Genomic DNA, 16730 nt, shown 5'->3' on the forward strand with positions numbered 1-16730 from the left:
GGGCAATGTCAGTAAGCTGCTCAACCACACAGGCATCACAGATGTTCTACTTTATTGTTTAGATAGACATTTCGAACAGGGGCATTGCATGGTGCTCAGGAATGGAAATTTTAACAACTTTGGGCAGCGCGGTGACACAGTGGTTATCAGTGCTGCCTCTTAGTGCCAGGGACCTGGGTTCAATTCCGGCTTTGGGTAACTGTGGAGTTTGCACTTTCTCCCCGTGTCTGTGTGGGTTTACTCCCACAGTCCAAAGATGTGCGGGTTAGGTTGATTGGCCATTCTAAATTAGCCCTAGTGTCAGGGGGATTAGCAGGATAAATGTGTGGGGCTGCGGGAGTAGGGCTGTGGTGAAGTTGTGGTCACTACAGATTCGATGGGCCGAATGGCTGCATTCTATACTTAAAGGGATTCTATGATGAATTTACTTTTCAGTCTTAGCCCAGGAAAGCTGGGGCCAATTGTAGTACCCCTAATCATTCCCCTCAGCAACTCAACACACACCTTTTGGTCTGTTGGATGTGGTTACTCCCTAAATAGTTTCCTTGAGCTATTGGGGAAACTGTGTCTCAAACTACTCTAACTTTATTATTGTTGGTGTTGAATTTTAGGCAGTGCAGATGGCCGTGTGGGGTGGTACAGGCTTCTTCATTTCTAGTGGTAAATTCTGCATCTTTCACTAAGAAGCATGATTGATTTCTTGACATTTTATTGGACCCCCGATGGGCTGGTTGATTATTAATTGATTGCAATCTGTATTTTTGCCCATTGATTAGGTTTTAGGTTTCTTTAATCTTTAAAGATTTGTATTGATCTACAAACATGTCTCTGTTGATGACAGGCAAACTTGGATTTAATCCTTTTTTTTCACGTTGATGAGCTGCAAATTTCCAAAAGTGTGAAATATTTATGAGCGGTAATGCTTTTTTCTGATTGTTGGCGACTCTTGCATGGGTTGCATGGTGAGGTTCAGAATGATCACTTATCCTGAGGGAAGTTTTGACATCTGCGAGTGTGCAATCCTGAAAGAGTTTGGCGTTCCTTTCAGATCCTGGAGTGTGAGAAATGACTCTCCTCACCAGGTTTCTTTCAATTACTGCTGGCAAAAACATCTGTGAGATGAGAGCCATTTGTATTGGAGAAGTCAGTTTCACATTGATAAAGTCCACTTTGTTAACAAAATGAGCAAGCTGCTGCATAATTTATTAGGAATGCACAGAAAGCATTAGGATATTTAGTTGCATAATTTCTTGCATTTAATTATATTAGAAGACCTTTAATTATGTTAGTAGACTTGCTGAACAGTATCTGTTTAAAGTTTGTTTGTTAGTGTCAGAAGTGGGCTTACATTAACGCTGCAATTAAGTTACTGTGAAAATTCCCATGTTGCCACACTCCGGCGCCTGTTCAGGTGCACTGAGGGAGAATTTAGCATGGCCACTACACCTTAGCAGCACGTCTTTCGGACTGTGGGAGGAAACTGGAGCACCCAGAGGAAGCCCACATAGACGTCGTGGTGGTGGTGGTAGGAGGACGGAGGAGAGAGAGAGGAAGGAATGTGCAGACTCTGTACAGTCACCCAAGCTGGGAATCAAATGCATGTGCCTGGCGCTGTGAGGCAGCAATGCTAACCACTGTGCCACGCATAACTGGCAATGCTTCGCAGGAGTGAAGTATCACAAAATAATCTTGCTTATACAAAATTATCTTTCTTGCCACTATTTTTGGTAATCTTAGCTTGCTCAGTGGATTCAGAATCTGTTTCTGCATGCTTTTAAGATTTGAAATTTAGCCCAATTCTGACGCATTTGCGTAAATGTAATCTGGGAAAAAAATTGATGAATTTAAATTACCATTTTGATGGAGTGAACCGGATTACTACGTGGAGAACGTGGTTTTGGTATTTCAACTTAATGGAAGAATACTTCCACTTAATGTTTAAAATTTTATTTGTTGTACTTTAATGCCGCACCAAGCCCTTGAGGATCATTAATTTGGCTAAGGGTTTCAAAAATAATCTCCTGCCTCTAAACTTTCTGAAGTGTATTCCATGGATTCACATTGGGCCATAACTTTTTGCCTCCCTAGCATCGGATTTGGGGGGTACCCCAAAGATGCACTGAGGAATCCTCTCAGAACTTCCCACATAAGGGTTTATCTAGCAATTGTCCAGAAGGGCTGACTTCCCCTGGGCAATTGCACTGTGGGAGGAACCATCCAACAAAGCGATTTAAATTGCTAACACTGGATGGTTCTGCCAGTTTTATATTCATAGTTACTCTGAAAGAATGGAAAGGGAAAAACAAAATTACATCCAACTTCAAAGTAAATGCTTTGAAGACTCGGACCAAGCCTTCCATGGGTCAACACTGACCACCTGATCTCTCCCACCGGTGACCAAGCTCCCATCCATCCTCTTTGAGCTGAACCGACTGGGCTCAACCCCACACCCAAAGCATATTGGGATCTGCCTCACATCCCATTCACGTGCTTGAGAAACTTCCCTTTCAATAAGACTGTTAAACACTCAACTGCTTTACAGTAGTCAGCGTTGGAGTCAGGTTTGCGTTTTCTTTCTTTGCGCTAGCCTGACCTGAGTCAGGAAAGTCAGACGAGACGGGCCACACTCCATTTTAAGCCCAGGTAAGTTTCATATGGGGGGGACAATCTGCCGCTTGCCACTGAGGAAATTACGGACCATGCTTTCCTTTGAGAACCATCCACTTAAATCCGTGTTGTGGTTACAAATATGCGTAAACAGTTTTGTAGGTAGTCAGATTCCCTGACCAACTCCATACTGAGCTTAAATGTTGCAGGGGCAACACCAAATAAGCAATTCCCTCGATTTTGGAAGGTAATTTATGGGGTTATCTGGGGAAAAGTTCTAAAATATTATCCAAAGTTATCCTTTGCTTGTCATTACATTCTGGTTATTGTCTGCTGTCCTTTGATGCTGTTTAATATTCCTATTTTGAAACTTGCATGATGTGCTTTCAGTTTGAATTTTGAGTTCCATCAGTGAAGCGGGAAACACATTTTCCCTACAAACACAACTTGTGTATGAGTTCGTGTCTAACTGTAGCAATGTCCCTTTAATTCTCAGGTATGTCTCCATTTGAAGTTCAGCCAGTCCATACAGTAGTGAATGAAGGCGAAGTAGCAAGGTTTATCTGCAAAATACAAGCAAATCCTCCACCAATCATAACCTGGGAATTCAACCGGACAGCACTGCCACTGTCTACTGACAGGTAACAAACCTAAACAAAATCTGTAGCTTTACACTGATGTACAACAGTATGTTTCCAGCACAATGAATATGAAAGCACTGCTGGACCTTATTCTTAGTGATGAATTGGGCAAAATGAATGAAATGTCAAATCCAGGAGACAGTGATCATTGTGTCATAAGGCTTTATGATACAGTTGGCTCTGGCAAAGGACAAAGAGCAAACCAGGGTAAGATAAGAATCATTAATTGGGATATGGTGGGAATGGATCTAGTCCAGAAAAGTTGGAATTGAAGGTTAGCAGGCAAAACTGTAACTGCTGTTAAAGAAGAGATCGTTAAAGCACAGTCAAGGCAGAAGGGCAAACAGAGCTCTTTGGATGCCAAAAGAGATAGACATGAAGGTGTGTTTATGACAGATGTCAGAGAGATAATACAGTGGCCGAATATAGAAGATTTCTCTTGACCCAGAACTAGGTGGGAACATGAGTTGTGAGGTGGATGCTAAGGCTTTAATGGATTTAGACACCACTCCAGTGAGTGGGCAAGAATATGGCAGATGGAAAATACTGTGGCAAAATGTGGAGTTATCCATTTTTGTAGGAAAAACAAATTCTAAATATTTCAATATAATGAGAGGTTGGGAAGTGCTGATGCCCCAACAGCTCTGGGCATCCTTGTTTGTAAGTTACTGACATGCAGGTAGAGAAGCAATTAGGAAGGCAAATGGTATGTTGGCTTTGGCTGTTGACTAGAGGAATAAAGAAGTCTGACCACAATTGTATAGTGCCTTGCTGTGATTACTGTCAGGGCATTGTATGCAGTTTTGGTCTCCTTCCCAAAAAAGAATATCCTTACTATAAAGGGAGTGCAATGAAGGTTCACCAGACTGATATCTGGGATGGTGAGATTGCCCTAGGAGAATGGGCCTGTGTTCTCTAAGAGGTGTTCTAATGGAAGTATACAAAATTCTGAAAGGGTTCCACAGGGTAGATTCAGGAAGGATAGTTCGTTTTGGCTGGACCTGTCTGGAATCAGGGGGCACAGTCTCAGAATAAGAGGTAGGCCATTTAAGACTGAGATGAGGAGGAATGTCTTTACTTGGACGATATGAATCTTTGGAATTCTCTACCCCAGATGTTTGTGGAGACTCAGTTATTGAGTATTTCCAAGATGGATATGGACAGATTTCTACACAGTGAAGCCATAGCAAGATGTCGGGATAGTGCAAGAAAATGTATTTGAGGGTGATGATCAGTCACAGTCTAGTTGGATGGTAGCAGAGAGGGGCTGAATGGCTTGCTGCTCCTATTTCCAATGTTTCTATGTGGAAGATTGAGAGGAATTGGAAGAGTAAATAGCAGAAACAGAGAGTATGAGAGGAGGTTGTCATTTAATATAACAGAGAATTTGAAAGTCTTCTATGGTCATATAAATAGCAAAAGGATGATGAAACCAATAGGGCCAATTAGGTATCACAGAGGTGGCTTACACATTGAGTGGCATGACTGAGGTATTAACTGAATACTTTGTACCTGTCTTGTGGTGTAGTGGTATCGTTGCTAGGTTAGTAATCCAAGAGATCCAGGGTAATGGTTTGGGGACCCAGGATTGAATCCCATCACAGCAGGTGGTGGAATTTAAATTCAGTTTGTGGTTATTACTGCTGTCTCACAGTGCCAGGGACAAGGGTTCAATTCCAGCCTTGGGTGACTGTGTGGAGTTTGCACATTCTGCCTGTGTCTGCATGGGTTTCCTCCAAGTGCTCCGGTTTCCTCCCACACTGCAAAGATGTGCAGGTTAGGTGCATTGGCCATGGTAAATGTGTGATGCTACAGGGATAGGATGGGGGTGTGGGCCTGAGTAAGATGCTGTTTTGGAGAATTGGTTCAGACTTGATGGGCGAAATGGCCCCCAGCTCTATAGGGATACTGTGAAACTACCGAACAGTGGAAGGATCAAAAACCATAGGGAGCTGATTTAAGATAACTGGCAAAAGAAGCAATGGCAGCAAGTGGTTAAGATCTGGAATGCACTGCCTGAGTGTGGTGCAGACAGGGTAAATTGAAACTTTCAGAAGGAAGTTGGATCATGAAAAGGAAAAGTCCATGGCAAAAGGCTGGGGAGTGGCAAGCTCCTTCAGAGGGCCAGAAAAAGCATGACAGACCACTGGCCGCCTCCTATGCTGTAATTGTTATATGATTCTAATTACTGAACAACCTCTCTGACCATGAAATCTAATTTTACAATTGTGGCGTCTTATTCCCTCAACATTTTAAAAGTTCTATTATTTTTGTTTTAAACACAAGTTTCCACTCTATTTCAGCTTTTCACCATAGTCCCATGTGAATGTTCCAATCTTTATTTTGCTTCCTGTGCAGTGTGCTAAAATGTGACTAAATCCCTGTGTTTAACTTGCTACTTTGCTGACTGTGTGAATCCTTCAATTTTATGATTAGCTGATCAGACTGGTTGCACTGTCGCGAAATGCCATAGATGGCACTGGAATCACGCGGGATAGAAGAAATTGGTATTCTGGAACCAGCCAACACTTTTTTCATAGAATCCTTAGAATTACTACAGTGCAGAAGGCCATTTGGCCCATCAAGTCTGCACTGATCACAATCCCATCCAAGTCCTACCCCCATAACCCCACATATTTACCCCGCTAATCTCCTGACACTAGCGACAATTTAGCATGGTCAAGCAGCCTAACCTGCACATCTTTGGACTGTGGGAGAAAACCACAGCACCCAGAGAAAGCCCACAGACATGGGAAGAACGTGCAAACTCCACACAGACAGTGACCCGAGGTTGGAATTGAACCTGGGTCCCTGGCACTGTGTGGTGTCAATGCTAACCACTGTGCCACTGTTTTGGGCGGCTTCATTTGGCCAGCAATGGGCATCATCCCATTGTGTTCACCGCAAAGCTGGGGTCAATAATTTGCCACTAGTGTAACTGCACTGCACTAGAATTGTTACTGTTGTCACTGCATTACCGCACCTTTGCTAGAAATTTGAGAATTTTAAGGAAAATGCTGAAAAGGAGCATCTCTTTCTCTTCTCAGGATAACTGCTCTGCCAACGGGAGTGCTTCAGATCTATGGTGTTGAAGGACGACACGCTGGACAATACCGTTGTGTTGCAACGAATATTGCAAATAGACGTCGGAGCTCGGAAGCCATTTTGACCGTTATTAAAGGTAAACAGTTGAGATGTTTTTCTTTCTGAACAGTGTCCAACAATGGATTAGGCTTTGTATTCTACTTCACTGCTGACGATATTGCATAATCACTACATCTGACCTTAATTTGCATGTGCGTGCACTTTTTAATGTTGTTCAAAGTGCAGAAAGGTTGAGTTGATCAGACTGCCTTCAACTCCCTGTCACAATAGATACGTCCCGCTGTTCATTATCAAACTCTTTTTGAGATAAATTATGTCTTTAGAAGAAATTAGCTAAATGTATGATTAAGTTGGCATTGATTTAATTTCTGGCTAGGGATGTGATCCCTTTGGATTTGACTGACCAAGTCAGCAATTAATTTGGCAAATTTTCCTTCGCCATGATCAAGTTTTCCATTGCCACGACCAAATTGCCGGCAAGGTTATCCTAATTAGTTTCAAGATAAAACTAATTCTTGAAAGCTGCACATCGATTTCTGCTAGTTTCTAATATGTGGTGCACATGTCCAATTTAGTCTGTTATTTTGAGTTAAGAACATAAGAAATAGGAGCAGGAGTAGGCCATCTAGCCCTTCGAGCCTGCCCCGCCATTCAATAAGATCATGGCTGATCTGAAGTGGCTCAGTTCCACTTTCCCGCCTTCTCCCCATAACCCTTAATCCCCTTGCCTATCAAAAACCTATCTACCCGCATCTTAAATATATTTAGCGAGGCAGCCTCCACCACTTCAACGGGCAGAGAATGCCAGAGATTCACCACCCTTTGAGTGAAGAAGTTCCTCCTCAACTCTGTTCTAAACTGCACCCCCCTTATCTTGAGGCTGTGCCCTCTAGTCCTACTGTCCTTTCTGAGCGGGAAGAGCCTCTCCACCTCTATCCTATCCATCCCATTCATCATCTTATACGTCTCAATGAGATCTCTCCTCATTCTTCTAAACTCTAACGAGTACAAGCCTAGTTTATTCAGCCTCTCCTCATAGCTCAACCCCCTCAACTCCGGTATCAGCCTAGTGAACCTCCTCTGCACTCCCTCCAAGGCCAAAATATCCTTGCGTAAGTGTGGCGACCAAAACTGCACACAGTACTCCAGCTGCAGCCTCACCAATGCCGTGTACAGTTGCAGCAAGACCTCCCTACTTTTATATTCAATCCCCCTCGCTATGAAGGCCAGCATCCCATTTGCCTTCCTGACCACCTGCTGCACCTGCAGGCTGGGTTTTTGCGACTCATGCACAAGGGCCCCGAGGTCCCTCTGCACCGTAACATGCTGCAGCTTTTCACCACGTAAGTAGTAGTCCTACCTACCATTATTCCTACCAAAGTGGACAGCCTCACACTTGCCAACATTAAATTCCATTTGCCAGTTCCTGGCCCATTCGTCCAGCCTATCTAGATCCCTCTGCAGACTTTCCACACCCTCTGCACAATTTGCCGTTCCACCAATCTTTGTGTCATTGAGTTAATTGTCTATATTTATTTTAATTGCTTGAGGTCATTGTGTCAAATATCAGGAACTGGAAACATACAAGATTTTGAGAAGGGTTGACATAAGAACATAAGAAATAGGAGCAGGAGTAGGCCATCTAGCCCTTCAAGCCTGCCCCGCCATTCAATAAGATCATGGCTGATCTGAAGTGGATCAGTTCCACTTTCCAGCTTTCTCCCCATAACCCTTAATTCACTTGTCTATCAGAAACGGGGTGAATGTGGAGAGGACGTTTCCTCTTGAGGGAGAACCTAGAACCACAGGGTCACTGTTTAAAATTAAGGACTCGCCCATTTAAAATGGAGACATCGTTAATTTTTTTCTGAGGATTGAGAGTCTTTGGGACTTTTCCTCAAAAGGTGGTGATGGGAGTAGGGTGGAGGTAGATCCTTGACAAGCAAGGGGTGATAGGTTACTGGTATAGGCGGATGTGTGGAGTTGAGGTCACAATCACATCAGCCACGATCTGATTGTAAGGCGAAGTGGGTTCGAAGGGCCAAGTGGTATACTCCTTTTTTTTGTCCGTAATTGTTATCGTCATTCATTTTAAAAGGCACTTCTACCTCTATTTCCTATTGACTTGCCCTAGAAACCATTACTCTTGCAACAGTAACTTTCCCAAAGGTTATGTGTGATGTTTTGTTAGTAAAGTGGAAAGTGGTGAGGGGGTTCTTGAAATGGAAGCCCACTTGACACAATTTGGTTTGATTGAGAAATGTTGTTATTCCTTCACCACTTACTGGGAATCTTAAATCCATAAAATCCTATAGTGCAGGAAAGGCCATTCAGCCCATTGAATCTGCATCGACTCTCTTAGAGTACTTTATACAAACCCTTTTCCCCCACCATATCTCCGTGAGGCCACACATTTACCAAGATTAGTCACCTAACCTACATATCTTGGGACACTGAGGGTCAATTTAGCATGGCCAATCCACCTAACCCACACATCGATGGACTGTGGGAGGACGCTGGAAAACCCACACAGACACGGGGAGAATGTCCACACAGACAGTGACCTGAGGCCAGGGTTGAACCTGGGTCCCTGGCACTGAGGCAACAGTGCTAACCACTGTGCCACCCTCTGATTCTTTCTAATCTTCATGGATTTGCTTCGTGGTGCTATTTAAATTGCAGTACGTCTATCAGTATACATAGCTTGCAACAAAGATATTGATTATGTTTATGATATTTTCTATAACCCCAAAATGGATATGTGCGCACATTTCCTCACGACATGTTTGAAATCTAACTGACCCACTTCTGTATGACATTCTTTTGTTATTGGGATTATTCCTCAGCAGTAGATCCATTTTATTTTCATTCTTAATTGACTTTGCTCATCAGTTAAACTTCATGGGGTATTTGTTTAATGCTGTTCGCCGAATAGCAGTGATTTCCATTGACTGTTTCTTTTTCATGAATAGCTTGGGAACCAAAGACTTTGCAGAAGCCAGTGATTGTAGCTGGTCCCCAAAACCTCACCGTACCCGTACATCAAACTGCCATGTTGGAGTGCATTGCTATTGGTTCCCCAAAACCTCTCGTGTCTTGGAGCCGTTTAGGTGAGCTGTCCATTTCCTTTATTCCTCCTGCTGCTGTTTGTACTTTTGACACGTGGAAACCATGAAGCAATCATTCGACCAGGAATAGTTAGACTGGCAATTTTAAAACACTGACAACTTTGTGGTCAGACAATTATAACTAGAAATGTTGATCTCAATTATAACTAAATGATCAATTCTTTGTCTTGCTTTGTAACACAAGCATATTGCAAGTAAATGTGTTTAGCAATGAGTGGATTTCAATTGCTTGAGTTAGTCCTGCTGAATGATGTTGACCTAATTTTTAATGGTTTGACACAAATATCTGCTTTTTCCAAACAGATCATCGATCTATCGATGTTTTCAATACACGGGTTCTGGGGAATGGAAATTTAATGATATCCGATGTGAAGGTTGAACATGCTGGAATATATGTGTGTCGGGCCACTACACCAGGCACACGCAATTACACTGTAGCCACAGCTATGCTTACTGTGTTGGGTAAGATAACCAGTGCATATAGCCCCTTGAAAACTCTGGAATGAATATGTGATTGCAGTGGGCAGTGTGATCTGAAGGTGCTTGATGTTGCTCTGAGGACCCAACAAAATCATTTATAAAAGGGATATGGTCTAACCAGGTTCTAGTATTCATGCTATGCTGTCGAAATTTGCAATATCTTCAGGCGCAAGTATTTTGAAAAAGCAACATTGCATTTTTTGATTGAGTTATTCAGGCACGCGGGTGTTTTCTTAAAGTTCATTTAAGTAAAATCAAATTATCAAGAACTTGCATTGAATATGCCTTTCAGAAATAACCCAAAGTACTGGAGCTACAATTAAATCTTTGGAAGTGCAGTGAGCATTATTATTTAAAACCCATTCACCCTACATGCCAATAGTCCTTAACCTACATTGGCTCCTGGCTAGGCAACATCCTGATCTTTAAATTGTCATTTTAGCTGCGGAATTGCTCTGTTTCTATAATCTCCTGCATTCTCCGAAGTGTCTGCTCTACTCTCATTGTGGCCTTTCTTCTATCCTCATTTCATATTATATATATTGCTCTGTTGTTGGCAGCCATGTCTTCAGCTGTCAAAGTCCTAATCTCTAGGAATCCCTTGCTAAATCTCTCTGCCTCTCTAAAACGCTCCCTAAAACCTACCACTTTGACCTAGCTTTTGGTCCGCTGCCTTAATATCTCCTTATGTATGCTCGGTGTCAGATTTTATTAGCAGGTCTTGTGAAACACCTTGGGGCATTTTGCTACATAGAAGTGCTGTTTAAATGCAAAGTATTGGAGTAGAGGCAAAAGATGATGATGATGATGAACACAGCAGTGCCCCAGTAAAACATTAGGATGAATTGCCAGTTAACCCCTCTCTTTTGATGCAGTTGACTGAGGGAGGAACATTGGGCAATCAAAACTCCCTTTGTCTCTTTGAATGGTACCATGGGCTTTTTAACATCCATTAAATAAAATCTGAAGAACAGCACATCTGAGAATGCAGCACCCTCTCAGTAATGTTGTGGCCTAGATTATATGCTCAGGCCAGCAACTAAAGGCACTGCAACCAAACCAAACTGAGATAAATAATTGGCCTTTTGTTTGCAATTATTTACAAAAAAAGGTAAAGCTTTTAAAAGGTAGTGAGCTAGAACTGTTATCCCTAGAAGAATGTGGATGAACACAGTGGGCATTCCAAAAGGGATAGGTGAGCAATAGGATATTGGCTAACTGGAGACACTGATTTATCTCCATTTTTGTAAAAAGCTTAGTGAATAATCAAAATAAGGCTTTTTTTGAACAACAGAAATGTGCAGCTTAAATAGAGTCCATGACAAAATTTCTGCTACGTTGAATGTAGTTCAGGTGACTTAGATTCCTTTTTGTCTCCTATTGTTCAAATTGTGTACCTGATTTATGAGGTGTAAGTGGACAAGTTTAAACATTTTTTTAAAATTTTATTTTCAAGTGAATATTATCAGTGTAAGGAATGCCAGTGCTATAAAATGTCATGTTCGCCTAATTTGGGAAAACAGAATCAACATTAATTACATCAGATCTGACATGACATGGCCAGATGCACAATAAAACCATCCAAACTTTGCTCAAAAGTGTGCAACAACCCTAACCCAAGAGCACCTGTACTGCAGTGATGAGATTCACATTCTCTGTACCAGCCGTCTTGTGTTCACGAGGTTAGATGGTGCATTAGTGCCGAAATGAAACCAGTTTTTTGCTGGGGATGACGCCCATGCGAAGAATGGGCTGGGGCACCCACGGGGAGCAGGCCGGGATGCCCATTGGGAGAGGTGGGTGTGAGGAGAGTGATACAGGAATGTTGCAGCGACAGGCGGACAGCAATGTATTCCTTTGTTTCAGGCTGGATTCTTTTCACGTCCCCGAGACAAAAGACAAGTGTTTATATTAGTACCTTGTTTTTATAGGATTTATGATTGTCATTTTTAAATTAAAATGTCTTGTTTAGAGGAGCATGGAAAGTTGCAGTGTTTATGTGTGTATATGGAGGGTATGGCAGCAGCTCATCCATCATAATGTGCAAAATCTCTCATGTACTACGGAACAAATATTGGTGTTGACCTCCCTCATCTAAAGTAGGCATCGTAGCCGCTTTGTATGAATTGAAAATATACATGGCCTTGAGTTGCTTGAGATATCATATTTCATCATTATCTATGACAGATATCCTTTGACCAAAGGCTATTGCGCTTCCTTAATTGGGGCTACCACTGAAGTTTTGCTTGGCTTTGCTGCTAAGAGTGGGCTGCACAATGTGGAATTAAAAATCATCTTTAGTGTTACATCTTGACTGATAAATGGAGTCAAGATGCTTTAACAAGAACATACCCTTACTAATGTTTCCCAATGTTACTTTGTAGCCCCACCTTCTTTTGTTGAGTGGCCTGAGAGCCTGACCAGGCCTCGGGCTGGCACGGCCAGATTTATGTGTCAGGCGGAAGGTATTCCTACACCTAAAATTAGCTGGCTGAAGAATGGACAGAGGATTCACTCCAATGGACGTATCAAAGTCCAGTATAGCAGGTACACAACTATTTATTTTTAGATCTGATTTGAAAGTCCTGTCTCTTTTATTTGGACTCTGAACAAAAATATTTTTCTAAAGCATACTTGACTTCTAAGTGCAACTTTTTGTCCATTAATTTTGTTGGCGGAACTCAGTGAACAGTAACTTCCAGTTACATTGTTAAATTAACGAATCTAATTGATAAACACCTTGGTACTTTACTACCCTGTGCAGAATTATTAATTCTAAATTGGCAATATTCTGTACTTTTCAGTAAATACCTTTTTTCACACAGTTAGAGAGGCATTTTTTAAAATGTATTTCATTTAATTACAAGTCTGTGAAAAGTGACAGAGTCAAGGGGAGGTTTGCTATTATAACTGTCCAGGGCATGGAGTTTGCATGAACTTGGAGATGCCCCATTTAGTCAGTACACAGCATTATGTGGCACTGACCTACTGATATTAGGAAGGATCTAGGTTCCGTCACTCAGGATTGGTGTGGTGGACCTCGGAGCCCCGAGGTATGAGGGGAAAATAGACCAGACTTCCTGCTTTTGTTTTTTGGTGATTTTTGTTTTGGATGGGTGAGAAGATCCACCAAGGAACTGAGGCTACATGACTGGCAATGTTGTGAAGTGGGGGAAGGTCAAAGCTTTATCGGAGTCTGCTTACTCATCCTGTCTCAGGTTTTTATCTCCCAGTTCAAGATGTCATACACCAGTCAGATCCATTTAATTGAAATGTATTGCCAGAGTTTTAAAAAACCATTGAGGGCTTTGCACTTTTTTTTGGCACTGTTGGGATCTGGCACAGTGATTAGTACTGCAGCCTCACAGCGCCAGGGTCCCAGGTTTAGCTTATTTTTTTAGTGTCACAAGTAGACTTACAGTAAAGAAGTTACTGTGAAAATCCCCTAGTCACCACACTCTGGCACCTGTTTGGATACCCGGAGGAAGCCTGTGCAGACATGGGGAGAAAGTGCAGCCTCCACACAGATAGTGACCCAATCCGGGAATTGAACCTGGGTCCCTGGTGCTGTGAGGTAGCAGTGCTAACCACTGTGCCACCATGCCGCCCCCAGATGTAAGCCTACTTGTGACACTAATACTTAAATTTAAAACTGGCACAGAACGAGGCTCCATTTTGTAGGTGCTGTGGTGGGAGCTCATCTCAACATAGAATCACAAAATCCCTATAGTGTAGGAGGAGGCCATTCAGCCCATCAAGTCTACACTGACCGCAATCCCACCCAGGCCCCATTCTCGAAACCCCACATATTTACCCTGCTAATCCCCTGACACTCAGGTCAATTTAGCATGGCCAATTGACCTAACCTTCACATCTTTGTGGGAAGAAATTGGAGCACCCAGATGAAACCCATACGGACACTGGGAAAGTGTGCAAACTCCACACAGTGACCTGAGGCCAGAATTGAACCCGGGTCTGTAGTGCTGTGAGGCAGAAGTGCTAACCATTGTGCCACCATGCCACCTGGAAATGTTAACTTCATTCCAGGTGGGACTCAACCCACAACCCCTGGCTTAGGAAGTCAATGTCTTATCCATTAGGGCTGCACTCTGTCTATACTACATTTGTAGGGCTGGCACATTACAATTGTCTCTCTTTTGACTTGCTGAGCATGGAATTTAAAGCACTGGTTCTGAAGTAGTGGAAGCACAACTAATCCCAGAGCAGTATATTGGTGTTTCAGTCAATGTTTGTTATACCTTCAGAATTCCCTACCTGATTAGTTTGCTCTTTAAGCCAGAAATGTAGCAAAACCTGGATCTGGTCTGACTCTAGCACAGCGCTCCATCAGCAGCAGGCCTAGAAACCTCAGGTGCAGGCGATTAATCTGATGTAATTCTGCTACCTGTAGACTAGTGGCACAGACCAAATGTATGCAATTATCCTTTCCGGCTGCTCTCTACAATGTATGAAGGCTGGTATCATACCAATAAAAAGTTTTACCATTGACTGAGTGAATACTAGATGTTAGCCTTTGGAGGGTGCTGGCTCCTTCTTAGATTTGAATTGAACCAGATTAACTTTAGAATTAATTTAGTTTTATACAAGTAGGGCTTGCTTAGTAAGCACTCTGGACACTTTTCTAATTAACATGATCATATTGTTATAACGAGTGTAAATATTTTCATTTATTAAATGTGCGAAGTATGGCTCCCTTTAAGTTTTGCATATGCCAGATGTTACTGCATTTATTCTTAAGCAGGTACGTGCTTGAAACTTCAACCAAATTATTTTTTTTAAAGCAAATTGGTGATAAACCAAATCATTCCCGAAGATGATGCCATTTATCAGTGTGTGGCTGAAAACCAACAAGGATCTGTTCTCTCGGTGGCCAGACTGATTGTTATTATGTCCGAGGACAGGCCCAGCGCACCTAGAAATATCCAGGCAGAAACTGTGTCAAGTTCAGGGATTCTTCTGTCCTGGGAAAGGCCCATGTACAATTCTGATAAAGTAATCGCATACTCGGTCCATTACATGAAAGCAGAAGGTGAGTCATGAGTTTTATTCATACACTTCGAGCTTGGGTTGCTGAAGCATGTTTTCTCCTTCGGCCAGTAGATGGCTAGAATTGTTCATTTTAAAGCTGTCCTCCAGGTAATAAAGACTTGTTTACTGCAGTAATCCTACAAGGTGCATCTTTACTGGAACTTCAGACGAAGCATCTGTTTAAATGTAAATTAGGTTGCTTGTTTTAAAGCTAATCTGCACATATCATCCTCTTCACGTTTTTTGTTGTTTGGGCTCGGACGTTATCCGTTCCCAATGTCTAATTGGAATGTGAGAAGTTGACCATCTGTTGTTAATATTCTGTTGCTGAGCAGAGGTCACAAGGAGAGAATAGCCTCTCTAATGAAATGGGAATAGCAGCCTTCTCTGTACAAACAATGTGATCTGCTGAGATGATTAAAATTGGGTAGAAGGTTTACCTTCTCAAGGGAAAGGTGTTTATTATGAGTTCATAGAACAGAGAGTATAGAAATGCGTGAAGGTGTAATTAAAGTGTGTGGTGAAGTGTGTTGAGGCAGCACCACCAGTTTTCTGAAGGCATTAGTGTTGGCTATGGAGTGCAGATTGCAGTCGAATGGTTGCTTTGTGTTCCATTATAGTTATTTCATTAAGCCCCAGCGTGAGTTCTGTTGGAGTATTCAGCAGGGTTACAAGACTCTTTAATTTTCCTTCAAGGATTTTGTTTTCTAGGTCAGAAATCAGGACTTTTGAAATGCGTTATTAGCCAGTAATTACTACTTGTGTATGGGCCTCTTAGGTTTTGCAAATTAAGTGGCTATCAAGCTTATTCATGAATGTGGGAAAATGTAATTGGGAATAATTTTGCTTTTGGCTGTGATTTAAAATGCAGTGTTTTACTTCAAGAGGCAAAGTACTGGTGAAGCTGATTATGGGGAGATCATTGCTTAACATGAATTATGTGACTCCATTGCCATAAAGAGAGAAGAAGTTTATTTTCTGCAAAATTATAGCAGAAGTTTGTCATTTTAAGGGATATTCAGATTTTGAATGTTATTTTTCTGTCACGTGCTAACCTCTAAAGAAGTGCGACGTAATAGTGCTGCGGAGGTTAATTATTTCAGGCTCACAAATTGAGAGGGGATTTTTCTTTTCTCCAGGTTTAAATAATGAAGAATATCAAGTGGTTATTGGGAATGACACAACCCGGTACATTATTGATGACTTGGAACCAGCCAGCAATTACACGTTTTATATTGTAGCATACATGCCTATGGGAGCCAGTCGAATGTCGGAGCACGTTATTCAGCACACATTGGAAGATGGTACGTATGGCAAGGTATTCTGAAGTAGCGCGTTTTAATATTGGCTACTGTTTATCACAGAAAATGTGTATTAAAAAATGGCACGTGAGATTTGTCCAACAAAGTTTCACCCATGGTTTATTTCTCCACTGAGCCTCTGGAAGAATTTATTTTAAAAATAAATTGGGATTAATTCTATTTTTTACCATTTTGGAATGAACCTAAACACTTCTTTTTAAACTCATCTGCAACAAATTTCTGCTTTTCAGTATAATTACAACTCCATTCATGCAACGTAAATCACCAGTAGTGCTTGAGTGTTGTGCAAAAGGTGTTTGCTTTTTCTATTTTATCTAAGTCACCAGCTTTTCACTTGCAATTTTCCTTGCTTCTCTCCCTCTTCATTCCTACTCAAATCTGTTTCATGATACTCATCT

General features: G+C 41.9%; 1 protein-coding gene across 1 annotated transcript in view; it reads left to right on the plus strand.

Annotated features, from left to right (window-relative positions):
• The window catches only part of LOC145359531 (protogenin-like), a 122509-nt gene that overhangs the window by 54696 nt on the left and 51083 nt on the right, over nt 1–16730 (plus strand). The window contains exons 3-9 of the mRNA XM_080214163.1: nt 3104–3248; nt 6296–6429; nt 9326–9463; nt 9785–9943; nt 12346–12508; nt 14764–15011; nt 16150–16314. Of these exons, the coding sequence (XP_080070289.1) occupies nt 3104–3248; nt 6296–6429; nt 9326–9463; nt 9785–9943; nt 12346–12508; nt 14764–15011; nt 16150–16314 (1152 nt within the window). The remainder of the gene's footprint in view (nt 1–3103; nt 3249–6295; nt 6430–9325; nt 9464–9784; nt 9944–12345; nt 12509–14763; nt 15012–16149; nt 16315–16730) is intronic.

The sequence above is a fragment of the Carcharhinus amblyrhynchos genome, chromosome 28 (genome assembly GCF_965287045.1).
Source record: "Carcharhinus amblyrhynchos chromosome 28, sCarAmb.v2.hapA, whole genome shotgun sequence".
Classification (NCBI taxonomy): Eukaryota; Metazoa; Chordata; class Chondrichthyes; order Carcharhiniformes; family Carcharhinidae; genus Carcharhinus; species Carcharhinus amblyrhynchos.